This window comes from Ovis aries, chromosome 1, assembly GCF_016772045.2.
Source record: "Ovis aries strain OAR_USU_Benz2616 breed Rambouillet chromosome 1, ARS-UI_Ramb_v3.0, whole genome shotgun sequence".
Classification (NCBI taxonomy): Eukaryota; Metazoa; Chordata; class Mammalia; order Artiodactyla; family Bovidae; genus Ovis; species Ovis aries.
The window spans coordinates 111,430,111-111,446,696 of NC_056054.1; the positions used below are offsets into that span (position 1 = coordinate 111,430,111).

The 16,586-nt window shown below is 53.5% G+C and overlaps 1 protein-coding gene across 3 annotated transcripts in view; it reads left to right on the top strand.

Annotated features, from left to right (window-relative positions):
- VANGL2 (VANGL planar cell polarity protein 2) overlaps positions 1-16,234 on the top strand; it is a 28,202-nt gene extending 11,968 nt beyond the window's left edge. For all 3 annotated transcript variants that reach the window (XM_027977083.3, XM_042256530.2, XM_042256522.2), the window contains exons 2-8: positions 3,200-3,460; positions 3,599-3,719; positions 5,596-6,203; positions 6,951-7,087; positions 7,589-7,724; positions 11,649-11,880; positions 12,671-16,234. In XM_027977083.3, coding sequence (XP_027832884.1) covers positions 3,390-3,460; positions 3,599-3,719; positions 5,596-6,203; positions 6,951-7,087; positions 7,589-7,724; positions 11,649-11,880; positions 12,671-12,931 — 1,566 coding nt within the window. In that variant the 5' untranslated portion in view covers positions 3,200-3,389 and the 3' untranslated portion in view covers positions 12,932-16,234. The remainder of the gene's footprint in view (positions 1-3,199; positions 3,461-3,598; positions 3,720-5,595; positions 6,204-6,950; positions 7,088-7,588; positions 7,725-11,648; positions 11,881-12,670) is intronic.
- The last annotated feature ends 352 nt before the right edge of the window (positions 16,235-16,586 follow it).

Genomic DNA, 16,586 nt, shown 5'->3' on the forward strand with positions numbered 1-16,586 from the left:
GAGCAGGAGTGACCGTGAAGTCAGATTGTATTAATTGCCTAACTTATTACTTGCTGAGCAGTTTGTTAAAGTACTTCTTTTATCCCCAGTATACTTAACAACAACCCCATGAGGTGTTGATAAAACATCATTTCCCCTGTTTTACCAATGAGCCTACCAGGTCGCCAAGCACAGCGAAGTTAAGTAACTTGCGCATGAACACACAGCTCCTCCGTGGGAGAGTTAGGTTTTAAACTCAGATACTCGGGGGCAGATCCCAGGCTCTTTTTGCTGTTGACTCCTCTGGCAGATGTGAGAATTCAGAGAGTCTGGGCTATTGTGTCTCTGTCTAGACTCGAGGCCATGGCAGTCCTTTTCCTCTTAATTTTTCCACTTCCCTCACCCTGTCACCCACGTGTTCTCTTTGAATCTCCTGGTGAAATTGAGTTTGTAGGAGGAAGGCTGGAAAGAATGGGCTGAACCACAGCAGGAGAGATACAGGCGACGTGTCTGAACTATATCAGGGAATGGGTTCTTGGGAGATGGGGTAGAGGAGTCCAACATAATTTGCAGGTAAGAAGGTGAATAGGGCCTTGTTTGTGGCGAAGGTCTCTAGAAGGGTTTAGGGTGGGTGGGTGAAGATGTTGTCTCCGTTGCCTGAGTGTGTCTTTGTCGTATACTTGTCTTGATGTGGGGCTATGGACAAATATCACCAGGCCATGGAGTGTCTCCACATACCTCTGTGAGGAAGATGAATGAATGGAGGTAGCATTTATTTCATCTCCCTCAGTGTTTGCAGTTTCCCCGAGAGTCAGGCGGTGTCAGTTCCTAGCTGCGTGCCAATGGAGAGGTGGAGGCTGCAAGTCCGTACCAATCATGGTTCTTATTCTCAAGTCACTGATGGTTCAGTTCGGTTGGAGAAAAGTTAACAGCTACATAAGGCAAATTCATTTTAGTTCTTAGCAGAATCGACCTCGTGGTAGCACTTGGCTTGGCTGATTTTATTCCCACCTTGGAACAGTAATTCTTGGCTGCACAAGAGCCCGCTCTTCGGGTCTCCTTGCTCCTCTGGCCTCATGGCCTCAGCCCCTTTGCCTGTTCTGTGTCCTCGGACGTGTTTACATGTTGGGGTTCTAAGGGACCCCCTATTTAACCCTCTCACTGGGTGGTCTCATTCATTCCCTTGACCTTGCACACCATCCATACCTCCAGCTCAGACTCTTCTGAGTCTAGCTCCTCTGACACTCAGCTGCCTGTTTAACTGCCTGTCTCACAGGCATGAACTCAGCATGCCGGAAACCAAACTCACCAATTCCTCCCCAGCTGAAATGGCACTGCCACCTCCTCTCACACTCAGGCCAGAGATCTTGGTGCTCCCCTCCCCCTCAGCCAGTCCAGTTAAGTCCTGCTGGTCCTGCCCAGCATATGTCACGAATGTGACCATTTCACACCTCGTGTGCTGCTCTGCCCCATCACTGCAGTCACCTCCTTCCTTGTCTCCCTGCTTCTGCCTTCCCTTCTTTCCAGTCTCTGTCTGGAGACCTAAAACCCTTCCCAGGCTTCCCACTGAATTAACCTAGCTCTTCCTGCAACCTGGGGCTTCCCCGGTGGCTCAGCAGTGAAGGATCCGCCTGCAGTGCAGGAGTCACAGGAGATGCGAGTTCGATCCCTGGATCGGGAAGATGCCCTGGAGAAGGGCATGGCAACCCACTCCAGTATTCTTGCCTGGAGACTTCCATGGACAGAGGAGCCTGGTGGACTGTGGTCCATGGGGTCGAAAAGAGTCTGACATGACTGAGCAACTTAGTATGCGTGCACTCTTTCCCTCACCCCTGGGGTTTGCAATGCCCCGACCCCTGGCCACCTCTTCAGCCTCACCTTCCATTGCCTCTCCCTCCCTCATACCCAGTTGGCTCCACTGGGCCACCCAACTCTCTGCTGCCTTTGGCCTTCCTGTGGGTGGCTGTCTGCTCTGCAGGCTTTCCCCTCCACTCTACCTGCTTAGACCCTGTGCTCCTTCAGGCTTGGTTGTTGTTTTCTCAGATTTTCCAGAACCACTCAGTTTAAAGGAGCCCTGCTCCCCAGACTTGTCTGTCATACTGTCCTTGTCCTTCTCCTTTCATCTCTGATGTAGTTAGTTGTTTCTATGCACCTGTTTACATGCACCAACCCTGCTGGGCTGTGAATCTGGGGTTTCTTCCCCACTGTGCTCAGGGCTTGGCAGGGGATATGGTTTCCTGATGGGGCCTAAGCAAGAGGTGACGACTCAGTGAGCAAAGGTGGGGAATAACTGCTCAGTGCCCAGGGATGTACCTTTGGGTGCTGGGAGTGAAGGGGGCTTTTGTGAAGGGCTCGGGGCTGGGTTGTGAGGTGGTAAACAGGGTTGGGTGAGAGTTAGGGAGGATGGGAGACGGAGAGGTCCTCTCCTCTGCTGAACCAGAAGGTGAAAGTGTGGAAGAAAGACACTGCCCCTAGGTCCACAGTGATCAGAGAAGCTCTTGACATTGCCTGGTTCAGGATGTCAGGTTTTTAGAGAATGGTTTCTGCTTACCTTCCCCGCCTGCCCCTCAGCACGTGATCTGTAGTTTACATTCTTCACCCTGGCCATGTGAGCACATTTGTGCACGCACACAAGTCAGGCCACTCACAGACACACACAGACACACACACACACAGCCTTAAGGGGAGCAGCCAGCTTAACCTTACAGTAACTGTGGGTATGTTTGACATACATGCCGGGGAGACAATGCCAAGAGAAGCAGCCATAGGCAGCCCCCTGTGGGCACTCAGGCATTAAGAATGGGAGGAGATGAGAGGCCTGGGGTAGCCTCTGGACTGAAGCTAGCTGCCTCCTGCTGCGGTCTACACTGGGCCAGCCAGCTGGCCTGGCCAGAACCCACGTTCTCCAGTGTTCCTGGCCGAGAATAGGAAAGTGCTGCCCAGCTCTTGCCTGCAGGGAGTCCAGAGTTGGGTCATTCTGGGAGGCCTTTGCTGTCATCTTCCCCCACCCCAGGGCACAGTCTGGGGCTGCTCTTTCTAGGAGGCAGGGCGGGAGGAACTGGGCCCACTGGACAGAGCAGGAGCCTGGGGGGCACATTCTCAGGTGGGAGCGAGGCTCCCCTGAGCTTCCTGCGGCTGCTTCCTGGGCACGGCCTCCCTCTCTGCTCTGACCCCACAGAGAGCTCCAGCCCCACCCCAACCAGCTGCTTCCTTTCCTCAGGAGCGCCGCTTGATTTTCTCTGAGACAAGCCCACCTGTCCAGCAAAATAGAGTCCCTCAGGGTGACGGTTGATTTCCTGAAGGTGCCCCTTGGCCTGAAGAAGCCGGTGCTGAAGGAGGTGGCAGGGGGGCCCCCCAGAAGGCCCCAGCCTGTGGCCCTGGAGCGCTACAAGGCGCGGCGTTCGGACGCCATGGACACCGAGTCCCAGTACTCGGGCTATTCCTACAAGTCTGGCCACTCCCGCAGCTCCCGCAAGCACAGGTGGGTGTGCATGAGAGCTGACGCAGGTGGGGGAGCGGGGTGGGAGCATCACAGGGCTGGCGGGCTGAAGCTGGCCGCTGAGAAGCACGGGTCCTCCCCTTGACCTTCCGTGCCCGTTCCCCTGGCCTTCTGCTGCAGGGACCGCCGGGACCGACACCGCTCTAAGAGCCGAGACGGGAGCCGGGGGGACAAGTCGGTGACGATCCAGGCTCCAGGGGAGCCCCTGCTGGACAATGAGTCCACGAGAGGGGATGAGCGGGTGAGCGTCAGGGGCTGAGGTCTGGACCAGGTGTTTCCACTCGGATCTCTGGAGAAGCTGGAGGTCCATCCAAAAGGGGAAGGGACTGGAAACCTGGCCTCTTTCGACAGAGAAAGGAGGGCATTTTGGGTCATACCCCTGTTAAGGGTTCCAAGGTAGGACTTCATCTTAGTAGAATTCTGTAGAATCTTGGTAGAATTCAGAGATCCCTTTGGAAGCAGCAGCCTCCTTCATCTTTTATGGCCCATGTGACCTGGGCTGTGTAATGGGAATTGCCTCTTCTCTGGGCTCATGCCAGCCAGTTAGGGGGCTGGGAGTGTGGAGTGGGAGGACGGTGGTGGGTGGGGGCTGGAGGTGTGGCAGCCCCAAGTTTCCCCTGGGCACTCTGGTGCCCTCTGGTGTCTGACTGTAGAATAGCACCTGCTGGTCAGAGGGAGGAGTTGATGGAGAAAGGGGAGGAAGTGAGCTTGGGGAGATGGGAGGGGGTTTTCGGCTGGTTGCTCCTGCTCTGGCCTCTCTGGCCCTCTGTGTGCCCCTGGCAGGGAGGGCAGGAGGCAGCACCCAGTGCTAGAAGAGGGAAGAGGCAGGATTTGGGATGACTGAGGTGGTCTATGTATCATTCCTCCTCCTTAGGAGCATCTTAGGGAGCTGGAGATCTCACGAGGCATGAGACTCTGGGGATTCCTGGGGCTTGGAAGCCCCAGGAAGTACCTAAGGGAAATGATCTTTCTCCCTCTTTCCCAATCCCGTCTTCTCCCAGAGACCTGGCCTCCTGAGTTCTTGAAGTGAGCCTGATCAGCTCTTCTGTTGGGGCGTGTGCCCAGGCTCTTGAAACTTGGAGCACACGTGTAGGTATAGTGGTTGTGGTTACTCACGGGTTTCCTGAGCTGAGAAGGCAGTGCCTCCACTTTCTGCCTTCCGTTCAGACTCCCCTTTCCTTGGGAAATGCCCATGTGGTGGGCATTCAGATGGGCCAGAAGAGTCAGCCAGGCAGACCAGCGACCCGGAGTGGCCCTGAGTCTGCACTGTGTCTCGCATGCCCTGCGCTAGTCTCTCACCTCCCCATCCCCTCTCGGTGTCCTCTCCTCTGCCCCATGCTGCCTTGGTCAGCTCATTCCCTTAACCAGATCCTCGAGTGGCCCTCCATGCTCCGAGGACAGGTACCTACTGCCTACCTGGCCTTGGACTTCCCAGGTAATGCTAGCGGTGAAGAACCCACCTGCCAATGCAGGAGATGTAAGAGACTCAGGTTTGATCCCTAGGTTGGGAAGATTCCCCGAAGGAGGGCATGGCAACCCATTCTAGTAATCTTGCCTGGAGAACCCCATGGACAGAGGAGCCTGATGGGCTACAGTCCATAGGGTCGCAAAGAGCTGGACACGGCTGAAGCACCTTAGCACAGCACAGCATGGTTCATCCTGGCCTTGCAAGTGGGTTGCTCGAGCCTGCCTGCTTCGCCTGGAGAGTCTGACCCCAGATCCCACTCTCTGAGCAGCTCCTGGGCATCTCTCTTGGACCCTCTGTTCTGAGGGTGCATGTGCAGGTTTTTCCTGGTTGGCTGACGGCATGAAGCTCTCTGAGGGCCCAGGTCTCAGATGTGCCATCCCTGCAGGGGCCAGATTCGGGCATGCAGGGAAAGTGTTAGTCTCCCAGTTGGGTCCGACTCTGTGTGACTCCATGGACCGTAGTCCGCCAGGCTCCTCTGACAGTGGAGCTCAGTAAATACTAGGATGGCTGCGTGTGTGTTGATTACCCTCTTTTCTCCTCTCCCTGCTTTGCTGTCTTCTTCCCACTCACCTCTTCTCCCGTGTCCCTGCCTCCTCCTCCTCCTCTTCTTCCCCATCACCACGGCTGCTCCGACCGCCCCTGGCTGTAGGACGACAACTGGGGCGAGACGACCACAGTGGTAACGGGCACCTCGGAGCACAGCATCTCCCACGATGACCTCACGCGCATCGCCAAGGACATGGAAGACAGCGTCCCGCTGGACTGCTCCCGGCACCTGGGTGTGGCGGCGGGGGCTACGCTGGCCCTGCTCTCTTTCCTCACGCCTCTGGCTTTCCTGCTGCTGCCGCCACTGCTGTGGCGGGAGGAGCTGGAGCCGTGCGGGACGGCCTGCGAAGGCCTCTTCATCTCCGTGGCCTTCAAGCTGCTCATCCTGCTGCTGGGCAGTTGGGCCCTGTTCTTCCGCCGGCCCAAGGCCGCTCTGCCGCGCGTCTTCGTGCTGCGCGCCCTGCTCATGGTGCTCGTCTTCCTGCTCGTCGTGTCCTACTGGCTCTTCTACGGTGTCCGCATCCTGGACGCCCGCGAGCGCAGCTACCAGGGCGTGGTGCAGTTTGCCGTGTCGCTGGTGGACGCCCTGCTCTTTGTGCACTACCTGGCCGTGGTCCTGCTGGAGCTGCGCCAGCTCCAGCCGCAGTTTACGCTCAAGGTCGTGCGCTCCACCGACGGGGCCAGCCGCTTCTACAACGTGGGCCATCTCAGGTGCAAGCGCGTGGGGACAGGCAGCCCGGCCTGGGGTGGGGGCGGAGGGGGCTGCAGGGCACAGGGCGGCGGGGTGTGATGGCTGGGCCGGAGGTGGTGCTCTCAGAGGACTGGGTGGGCAGTTCTGTGCTCTGCACATTCAAGGTTTTCAATAGTGTTTGCTGCTTGAGGGGTCCTGGAGCAGATAGGGTGGGAGTTAGGAGCTGGGAGTGAATAGATGAACAGAGATTGGGGATCTTACAGAGGGATGGACCAAAGAGGAGATAGGTGTGATTCTTTGGAATAACCGCGTTTCTAGCTCTTGGAGGCTCAGCCTCTTGAGGGGACTCAGATGAGCTGGCAAGAGGAAGGGCCCCCCAGGGAAAAGATAAGGAGGAAGGTTCTTCGGCCCCCCAAAATTGTGGGCAGGATGCCCCCCCGCCCTGCTGCGGCCACCTAGATTATCATTAGTCCTGCAGGGAATCTTCAGGGGAATGCTGGAGGGGAGGAGGTGACCCCTGGCTGGGGATCCTGGCCCAGTGCCCTCGCTCCCCTGGGCTTCAGCACAGCAGGGAAGGAGTAGCAGGCCCAGGCCTGGGGAAGGCTTAGGGGTCTGGTGAGTACACCACAGGCCCCGAGCCAGGCTTCTTGGAAGCAGCTTGTCCCTGCCCTCTGTTCTGCCTGCCCTGCTGACCCGCCCTGCTGTGTCCCTCCCCCGCACCCCTTGTCTGTCTTCTCTGCCTGCCCGTCCTGCCGTCTCCCCCGCAGCATCCAGCGTGTGGCAGTGTGGATCCTGGAGAAGTATTACCATGACTTCCCTGTCTACAACCCTGCCCTCCTCAACCTGCCCAAGTCCGTCCTGGCCAAGAAAGTGTCTGGCTTCAAGGTGTATTCCCTCGGAGAGGGTGAGCGGCCCTGCTCCTTGGCCTCCTGGTCTCCTCCCAAGCAGGACTCCCAAGTTCCTGCCTCCCGCTTCTCTTTCACCCTTCTTCCCGTGCTTTCTCCCTCCTCAGACTGTGTCCCAGCCCCTCCCGTTCTGTCCTCTCCCTCCACACCAGGTGGCTGGTTTTAGCTGCTGATTCTGCTCTCTTTCCCTTTATGCTACCGTGCGTCCCCTTCCTCTGGCTCCGCTGTGTCTGCCCTTCAGCTCTCGCTCTCTCGGAGGCCCGACCCTCCCGCACTGGGGAGGAGCCCGTGCGGGACTCCTGCCCTCTGGCGCCCTCCTTGAGGCCTTCCTGTGGGCCTCGCCCAGACGTCGTGGCCAGGAGGGCTGGGAAAGGGAGGTGTTCCTGGGGGGTGGACACGGCTTCCTCTGGACATGTCGGGGGGCTGGCCCCAGACTTCCTGGAGTGGGAATCAAGGCGGCGCTCTGAAGGGACCAAACTCTCTCTCCTGCTTCTGCACAGAAAACAGTACCAACAACTCCACGGGTCAGTCCCGAGCTGTGATCGCAGCGGCGGCCCGCAGGCGGGACAACAGCCACAACGAGTACTACTACGAGGAGGCCGAGCATGAGCGGAGGGTGCGCAAGCGGAGGGCCAGGTGGGTCTCGGGGAGGAGTGGGGCTGCTGCGGGGCTGCTGGGAGGCTGGGGAGAGGAGAGCCACCTGGCTTCTGTAACCGATGGTGATGTGGATGGGATGTGTGCGTTCGTTTTCTGGTGCTGCCTTAATAAGTCACTATGAACTGGGTGCTGTGAAACAGCTCACACTTACTGTCTTGCAGTCCTGAGAGTCAGGCACAGGTGAACTGAAAGCGAGAACAAATCTAGTTTTAGCCCAGGTCCCCTTCCAAGCTCACTGGTTGCTGGCAGAATCAATTCCTGGTCACCTGGACCCATAGGCAATTTTCCTCGAGGCCAGCAAGACCAGGTCTCTGACTGCTGCCACCAGCTGGAGAGAACTCCACTTCAAAGGGCTCGTGATGAAGATTACCTGCAGGGTAATCTCCTTATTTTAAAGTCAGCCAACTTGACACTTTCATTACCTCTGCAAAACATACCAAGATTATTGGATAACCAGGGGACTGGGATCTGGTGGGGGTGGTTGGGGCCTTTGAGTTCTGCCTGCACCGTGGGGCAGGGACCGTTAAAGCCCGTGAGCCTCCCTGGCAGTGGCAGGGACCAAGGCTGGACCAGTTCTCCTTCCAGTAGATCTTGGAGGCATGCTCAGCAGATGGTACATTTTTCCTGCAAAAAATGAGGCTCTAGTGCCCATATCTTGGTAAATTCTTAAACATTGTCCTCATGCTTCCCTTTTTCCTGTTCACATTATTATGTGAATGCTGTTCATGCCTGAAGATTCTTTCTTGGTGTCGACTGCTTGCCAGGGCCCTTCATCTGTTGGTATTTCTACAGGGGAGGAACGGAGGGTCTTGGGACTCTGCCCTTCCTCACACGTGATCTCCAGGCTTTGAAGGAAGAAGGTAGCCCTGACCCTGTTCCTTTTTTTTTTTTAGTTTTTAAAAAGTTTTCTTTTAATTGGAGGAAAATTGCTTTATAAATTGTGTTGGTGTCTGCTGTACAACAGTGCAAATCAGCCATCAGTTCAGTCTGTCAGTCGTGTCCGACTCTTTGCGACCCCATGGACTGCAGCACACCAGGCTTCCCTGTCCATCACCAACTCCCAGAGCTTGCTCAAACTCATGTCCATTGAGTCGGTGATGCTGTCCAACCATCTCATCCTCTGTCATCTGCTTCTCCTCCTGCCTTCAATCTTTCCCAGCATCAGGGTCTTTTCCAATGAGTCAGGTGGCCAAAGTATTGGATTTTCAGGTGTACTGGAGTTTCAGCTTCAGCATCAGTCCTTCCAGTGAATATTCAGGACTGATTTCCTTTACGATTGACTGGTGTGATCTCCTTGAGGGACTTTCAAGAGTCTTCTCTGACACCACAGTTGAGAAGCATCAATTCTTCAGTGCTCAGCTTTATAGCTCAACTCTCACATCCATACATGACTACTGGAAAAACCATAGCTTTGATTTATATGGACCTTAGTTGGCGAAGGTAATGTTTCTGCTTTTTAATATGCTGTCTAAGTTGGTCATACAGACATGGGTTTGGGTGGACTCTGGGAGTTGGTGATGGACAGGGAAGCCTGGCATGCTGTGGTTCATGGGGTTGCAAAGAGTCAGACACGACTGAGTGACTGAACTGAACTGAACTGAAGTTGGTCGTAGCTTTACTTCCAAGGAGCAAGTGTCCTTTAATTTCATGGCTGCAGTTACCATCTGCAGTGATTTTGGAGCCCAAGAAAATAAAATCTGTCACTGTTTTCATTGTTTCCCCATGAAGTGATGGGACCGGATGCCATGATCTTACTTTTTTGAATGTTGAGTTTTAAGCCAGCTTTTTCACTCTCCTCTTTCACCTTCATCGAGATGCTCTTTAGTTCCTCTTCACTTTCTGCCATAAAGTGATTTTTGATTTCTGCCAGAAGGTGCAGAGAGTGGCAGAGATCAGCCGTAATTGTGCATATATCGCCTCCCTCCTCTCCCGCTAGCCCACCCTCTAAGTCGTCAGGGAGCGCCAGGCTGGCTTTCCTGGGTTATAGAGCACTTTCTCGCCAGCTATCTGTTTTATGCATGGCAGTGTGTATATGTCAGTTCATCCCACTCTTTCCTCTCTCCAGTGTGTCCATAAGTTCATTCTCTATATCTGCATCGTCATTCCTTCCCTGCAGATAGACTCATCAATACCGGTTTCTAGATTCCATATATATACATTAATATACTTTATTTGTTTTTCTCTTTCTGACTTACTTCACTCTGTATAACAGGCTCTAGGTTTATCCACCTCACTAGAACTGACTCAAATTCATTCTGTTTTATGGCCGAGTAATATTCCATTATATGTGTGTGTGTGTGTATGTATATACATACACACACACACATACATACCCCATCTTTATCTCTGTTGATGGACAAATAGGTGGCTTCCATGTCCTAGTTATTGTATCTACTAGTATATACTATGAACATTGGGGTGCATGTGTCTTTTTGAATTATGGTTTTCTCAGGGTATGCACCCAGTAGTGGATTGTTGGATCATATGGTAGTTTTATTCCTAATTTTTAAAGGAATCTCCATACAGTTCTCTGCAGTGGCTATATCACTTTACATCCCCACCAGTAGTGTAAGAGGGTTCCCTTTTCTCCAGCATCTGATCCTGTTCTTACACGAGGCTGCAGTAGATGGAAGATCAGCAGCCCCACTTCTGTGACATTGCACAAGTCTCCAGTTGCCATGGGAAGGAAGCTGGAAAAGTTCCCTGCCTCCTCTGCCTTCTGCCTTGACCATGATCTCTGGACCTCCTGGGCTGCTGCTACCACAGGGGACCCTTTCCTTCCCCATTACCTTGGTTGTAGCCAAGAGAAAACTTTTCCCCTTGGTTCACCTAAGACAAAGGGATCTTTTCTAAAGGAACTTTATTGAGCCCCTCAGGGAGGCAAAAGAATAAACAGAGATACAGCAGAATTACCCAGATCCGCATGTGTACTTGGCCCAGAACCCTATCCTAAGCTACCTGAAGCCCCAGGTTCCTGGGTTTCCCCAGTACTGGTGTTTGTTTGCACGTCTCTATACTTTTAATGTAAACGGGCTGCTTTTTCCGGCTTCCATCTTACGAACATATTTTTGAGACTCACTCTGTCTGTATATCTGGTTTGTTGCATCTTATTGCTGTCTAGCACTCAGAGAATACTTTCAACATCCTGACCAGTATTTGGATGATAGTCATTTGCCTACGGAGGAGCCTGGCGGGCTACAGTCCATGGGGTCACAAAGAGTCGGACACGACTAAGTGACTAACACACACACACACACACATTTGCCTAATTTTTTTCCATTTTGATGAATAAGTAGTATCCTGTTAACATTTAATTTTCTTGGTACTGTCTAGTAACAGCGTCATCTTTTTCCGGCCTTTCAGGTCTCTTATGAATTATTTGTTCACTTCTTTGCCCATTTTCTATTGTGTTCTTACCTTTTCCTTCTTGATTTGTAGCACATTTTTTTGCCTTACCTTTGCCCACCCCAGGTGTTAGTTAATGTTGCTCATGCTATCACGGTTGAATAGACATGTGTGGTTTTGATGTAGTTATATCTAATAATGTTTCACTCACTGAAGTGCAGTTCAGGGAGGCTCATTTAGAAAGCTTTTTCTAGGGTTCGATCCATAGTTGTCTCTCTCTTTGACACTGGATTGTCCTCTATGGGTCCCGGGCTGGGCTCACTGAGCTCTACAGCTGTTTCCTACTTCTAGAGGGGTGAAGACCCTCTGCCTCCCACCCATACACATGCATTCTCATATGCACAAACACAGCCTCCAAAGCCTGGTTCTTGAGTCCAGATGAGAGCCTATAGCTTCAGGCAAAGCACAAAGGCCTGACCTCTCTCAAGCTGCTGGAGGGCTGAAGTCGGGGGGAAGATGAGAGGTGGGAGCCTGGTCCACACCCCTTGTCTCCCCCAGGCTTGTGGTGGCAGTGGAGGAGGCCTTCACCCACATTAAGCGGCTGCAGGAAGAGGAGCAGAAGAACCCCAGGGAGGTGATGGACCCCCGGGAGGCAGCCCAGGCCATCTTCGCATCCATGGCCCGTGCCATGCAGAAGTACCTTCGCACGACCAAGCAGCAGCCTTACCACACCATGGAGAGCATCTTGCAGCACCTTGAGTTCTGCATCACGCATGACATGACGCCCAAGGTCCGCCCCCTGCCCTAGCATCCTCTCTCTCTCCCTGACTCTGGCCCCTTCCCTTCTGCTTCCTCTCCCTGATTCTTTCACTTCCTTCCCTATCCTCCATCCCTCTCCTGTCCCTACCTCCTTATAGTCTCCCATCCCTACTCCATCTGCTCCATCTCTGAATGGGGTAGCATTCTTAGGTGCTGAGAAGAGGGAATTCGGGGACCATTTGGGAAATAACTGAGACCTATTTCTCCTCTCTGTAGAGGTTCCAGAATTTTCAGATCCAAATCCCACCAGACGTGGTTTGCTCCATGCTCTCTTTGAGCCAGTTCCACCGTTCAGTTCAGTGGCCAGCTTCCTAGAATTGCCTCCCCTGAGCCATCTTTGGGGAACAGGTCACTACAGATGTTGCACTTCAACTGTGATGCCTCTAGCTTTCTGCTGGTGCAGCTCTGCTGAGTGCTACCCACTCGAGCAGAAGGGAGAGAAAGGAGTACAAGGGAGGGCTTTCCTGGGTCATAGCAGGTACCTGGGAAGAGCAGGGGATGTGGGGGTCAGGAGAGCCAGTCCCAGACCTGACCCTGCTGAGCCACACCACCTCTGTGGGATCTCGCTCCTGCACTGATAAACCAGGGTCCCAGACAGATGATCTCAGGCCCTTTCCTCCTCTAACACTCTGAGGTCATATGCATAGAGTGAGCTTGGGACATCTTGGTGGTCTTTGGAAGCTTTACCCCCCAGAGGGGTAAAGGGGAGGTGGGTAGGTAGGAGGGAAAATTTCCTGAGATGTCCCCTCTCGCTTCCTCAGGCCTTCCTGGAGCGGTACCTGGCAGCTGGACCAACCATCCAGTATCACAAGGAACGCTGGCTGGCCAAACAGTGGACACTTGTGAGCGAGGAGCCGGTAACCAATGGGCTCAAGGATGGCATTGTTTTTCTCTTGAAACGCCAGGACTTCAGCCTGGTGGTCAGCACCAAGAAGGTCCCATTCTTCAAACTCTCCGAGGAATTTGTGGACCCCAAGTCGCACAAGTTTGTCATGAGGCTGCAGTCTGAGACCTCAGTGTGACTGCAAGAGCAGGGGGACTGGGAGGTGTGGGGGGCTCCTGTGGTGGCGGTGGGAGCGTGCCTCCCAGGCCCTGCCACATCCCCGCAGCCCTTCTTCCTCTTGCTCTAGTTTTTTTTTTACTTGAATTACCCCCCTCCCCCTCCCGTCTCCTCCCCCATCCTTACTACCCCCATGCAAACCTGGAGAGACCATCCTGCTGTCAACGGTGCCTGGGAAGTCCCCCTCCCTCCCCCCACCCCCTCACTTTTGTGTCACTCCGGGCCCTGCAGGAATCAGTGCCTCTCACCCTCTCCTTTCCCCGCCAACAGTCTCTTCTGGAAGGGCCCGGCAGAGCCCCACTCGAACCCAGGTTCTTATAGCAGTTCTCTCCAGTGGTTCCCCAAAGGATTTCTCTGGGCTGCGGGGGCACAGATCTGACTCCAGAGAGCCACAGTGCCAAACCCCCTGGGCAGCGCTGCCCGCAGCCTCCTGGTGGCAGATGGACCTGCTCCCCCGTTCGCTCACCCCACCTGAGCAAACCCGGAATTCTTAAGCAGGGACCCCCCGTGTCCTCCCACACAGCCCGAGTTGGAGCCTCCCCACCAGGGTTGTTTGCTTCCAGCTCTTTGAACCTCTTCCCCATCCACGTATTCAGAGCAGGGGAAGTTCCTGGGCCCTGGGGGCCAGTACCTTTCTTCCATGGGGCCTTTCCTAGGCAGCCCCTTGGGGAAGGTCGGGAGAGAGCCCCGTGAACATCGCTGAACACTACCCTCTGAACTGCCCACACCTTTGCTCCCACCGTGCTGGGGTGGGTCTCCCCCTTCCTGGCGAAGGGTGCCACGTAGACTTCTGTACAGATTTAGTGGCTTGGCTGGACCCTGACCCACCCCAGTGGTCTCAGACAAATGTTTTTCTTTTCTTCACCAGCCGCCCCCCATTTTGGTGTCTCTTCTCTCAGCTCCAGAGACCTATTGCCTCATCTCTTTTTGGGGGGGTAGCCAGCAGCTCCTCCTCATCCCCTGCCTTAAGTCCACTTCTTTGCCTCAGGGGTCTCTTCTCCTTGGCTGGCCAGGGTCCTCCCCTCCCCATTCCCTCTCTGCCTGGTTTTCTGGGCTCTGGTCTCCCTCTGTAATGGGATGAGGGACCAAGATTGCTGCCTTTGTTGGGTACTTAGCCCCTCACCCCATTTAGCTTCCATAGTCTTTGCACCCAATTTGAATTCTTGAGAGGTTCACTCTCATTTTGAGCAAAAGTTGCTGGCCTTCTAATACTTAATTTCACTGTAAATCTGAGCCTTGAAATCAGACATCCCTAAATGATGTAGTTTTAGCCAAGGGGAATAGAACTAAGGAGTACTCACATACCTCCAGCCAGCACCCAGGTCGGGGAGTGTCCTCGTGGCCCGGCTGGAGCAGTCCCCTGAGCCCGTCCTCAGAGTAACTCACAATGCCCCTTTGTAGGCCCATCTCTCCCCTGGAAAACTCATTTGTTCTTGCCTTGCAGAGGGCTCCCTGGGATAAGACCCCCATTGATCTCTTACCGGGGAGGCTTCCTCTCTGTATTGGCAACCCTGGGCATGATGGAGCCTGGGGATTGTTTGTCCTGCCGTCCTTTTTGGAAAAGCACATCTGTCCACACACCACTTCCTCAAGAAGGGCTCTTCAGCCAGTGCTTACCTTGTCTGCACATGGGTGGGTTACACGGCTGACTTGGGCAGGGCCTGGAAGGCAGCCTTGGGCTGGGGCTGTGAGTTTGAGGGTAAGCCCGAGTGATACCCATCCTGTCCTGGAGGTCCTGGGAAGGTATTTTTTTTTTCTTCTCTTCAAAGACGTGGTTTCAGAGGAATCCCTTCTGGGTCACATTTCTAAATACCTCACTATCCTGGAAAACGGGGCCTGGATGGTGACTGGGGTCACTGCCGTTGTGGGCAGGAGTGGGATGTGGTGTGGTTTGGGGAAGAGTTGGGTGGGGAGAGGGAAAGTATTTGTGATCATAGTTGCTGCCCTAGATGAGGGGGTGGGGGAGTGTTTATTTTAAGAATCTGCCATGTTTTTTAATCACTGTGATTTTTTCATTCCTTTTAACTAAAACAAAAAGACATTCCCCACTCCCCCCCCCCCCCCCCCCCCCCCACCTCTAAGCACTAAGGGCTGTGACTGAGACTGGTAGTGTTTTGGTCCTTTGCATCAGAACTGTGGTATCTTTGTCTTCTTTGATTACTGTTATTGTTATTTTTTAAAATGTCAGGATGAACTGTCACGTGTATGGCTGTGTTTGTCTTTTGCTTCTCCTGTATAGGAAGTTGTCTCCATACTGTGAACTGAGGTAGGGTTTGTAGCTGCCTCGGTCCCTCTGACCAGTATCCCCTACTCTTGTCTGTCCCATCACAGGCTGGATTTTCTCATCCTTCCCTCGTGGGGGTGTGCCCACCCATTGCCACCCCCACCCCACATACCGTCATCGCGGACGCTGTGGCTGCATCTCTCCAGTGCTCTTTCCTGCGGCCCCATGGCGTCCTAGCTCATCCCCGCCACGCCTCCCAGGCCTTCCTTTTCACCACCTGGGAAGGCCGGTGGTCCTTCCCTCCACACCAGGATGCTGTGCCTCAGTCCTGCGCCTACCTCGCCACTCTGCCACTGTCCCCATTGGTCCCTGTCTCTGACACTCCTCTTCGTGCTATTTCTGTTCTTGTTTATTTCCCTCTCGCCTCTCCTTTTTCCTTCCTGCCGCACCCCCCTCATCTCAGCCCTTTCCTTTTCACTTCCCCTCCCCACTTCAGTCCTCTTGCCATCCCTGTTGCAATACCTGTGATGAGACATTGGGATCCCTTCTCATCTGAAACAGCTGTTTCCCAGAGTTGGAGCTTCTCTCCTTCTCTCCTGGGCCTGGATGAGCTCCCTTTGCCCCTCTGTGGTGTCTGTCAGTCTGTCTTCTCTTTCCTCTGCCTTCCCCACGGGGCAGCATCTGCTGATGGAGTTGGTCCTGGTGTGTGATTGTTGTGATTTGTTCTTTTGTGTGTGCAAGGAAGGGGGCTTTTTGAGTTCCTTCCAAGTGAGATTGTAAATGTAGAATTTTCCACTGTTGGATCTAGATTTTTTTTCCCCCCTTTTTTTGGGTTACAGAGCTGAGACCTTGTGCATGCATGTAGAAAGTTGTAAAATGTAAATTCTTTTTTTTTTAATATATAAAAAGCTTGTTTTTACAGTTTGCAGTGGATCTAAACATTATGGCAATTTTAGGGATTTTTTTTTTTCTTAAACATAGGAATTAAAACTGTACAAATTTTTTTTTTTTTTATATATAAAATAAAGGCATTTGACTTTTGTGGGGGCATTCTGTTGTTTTTTTTTTCTCTTCTCTCTCTCTCTTTTTTTTTTTTTAAACAGGAGTGAAAAGAGCCTGAGAAGGTCAGGAAGGAGTGAATATATGTTCCTTGCTAGGGAGTGGGTGGGCCAGGAGGGGGCAGTGTGAGCTTGTCACTGCTTCACCCTTCTCAGGGTGAATGAAAAAGAAAGCTGCTTATTCTGAACTCTGATTCTGAGAAGAGAAACACTTGGGAACGTGACTACTTAGCTGTTCTCTGGGGTGGTTGTCAAGATAAGGAGGAGGGAAAGATTCCTTTCTGGGGAGATTCATGGGAATTTCAGAGAACAGTTGATGATTTCATTCAATAGTG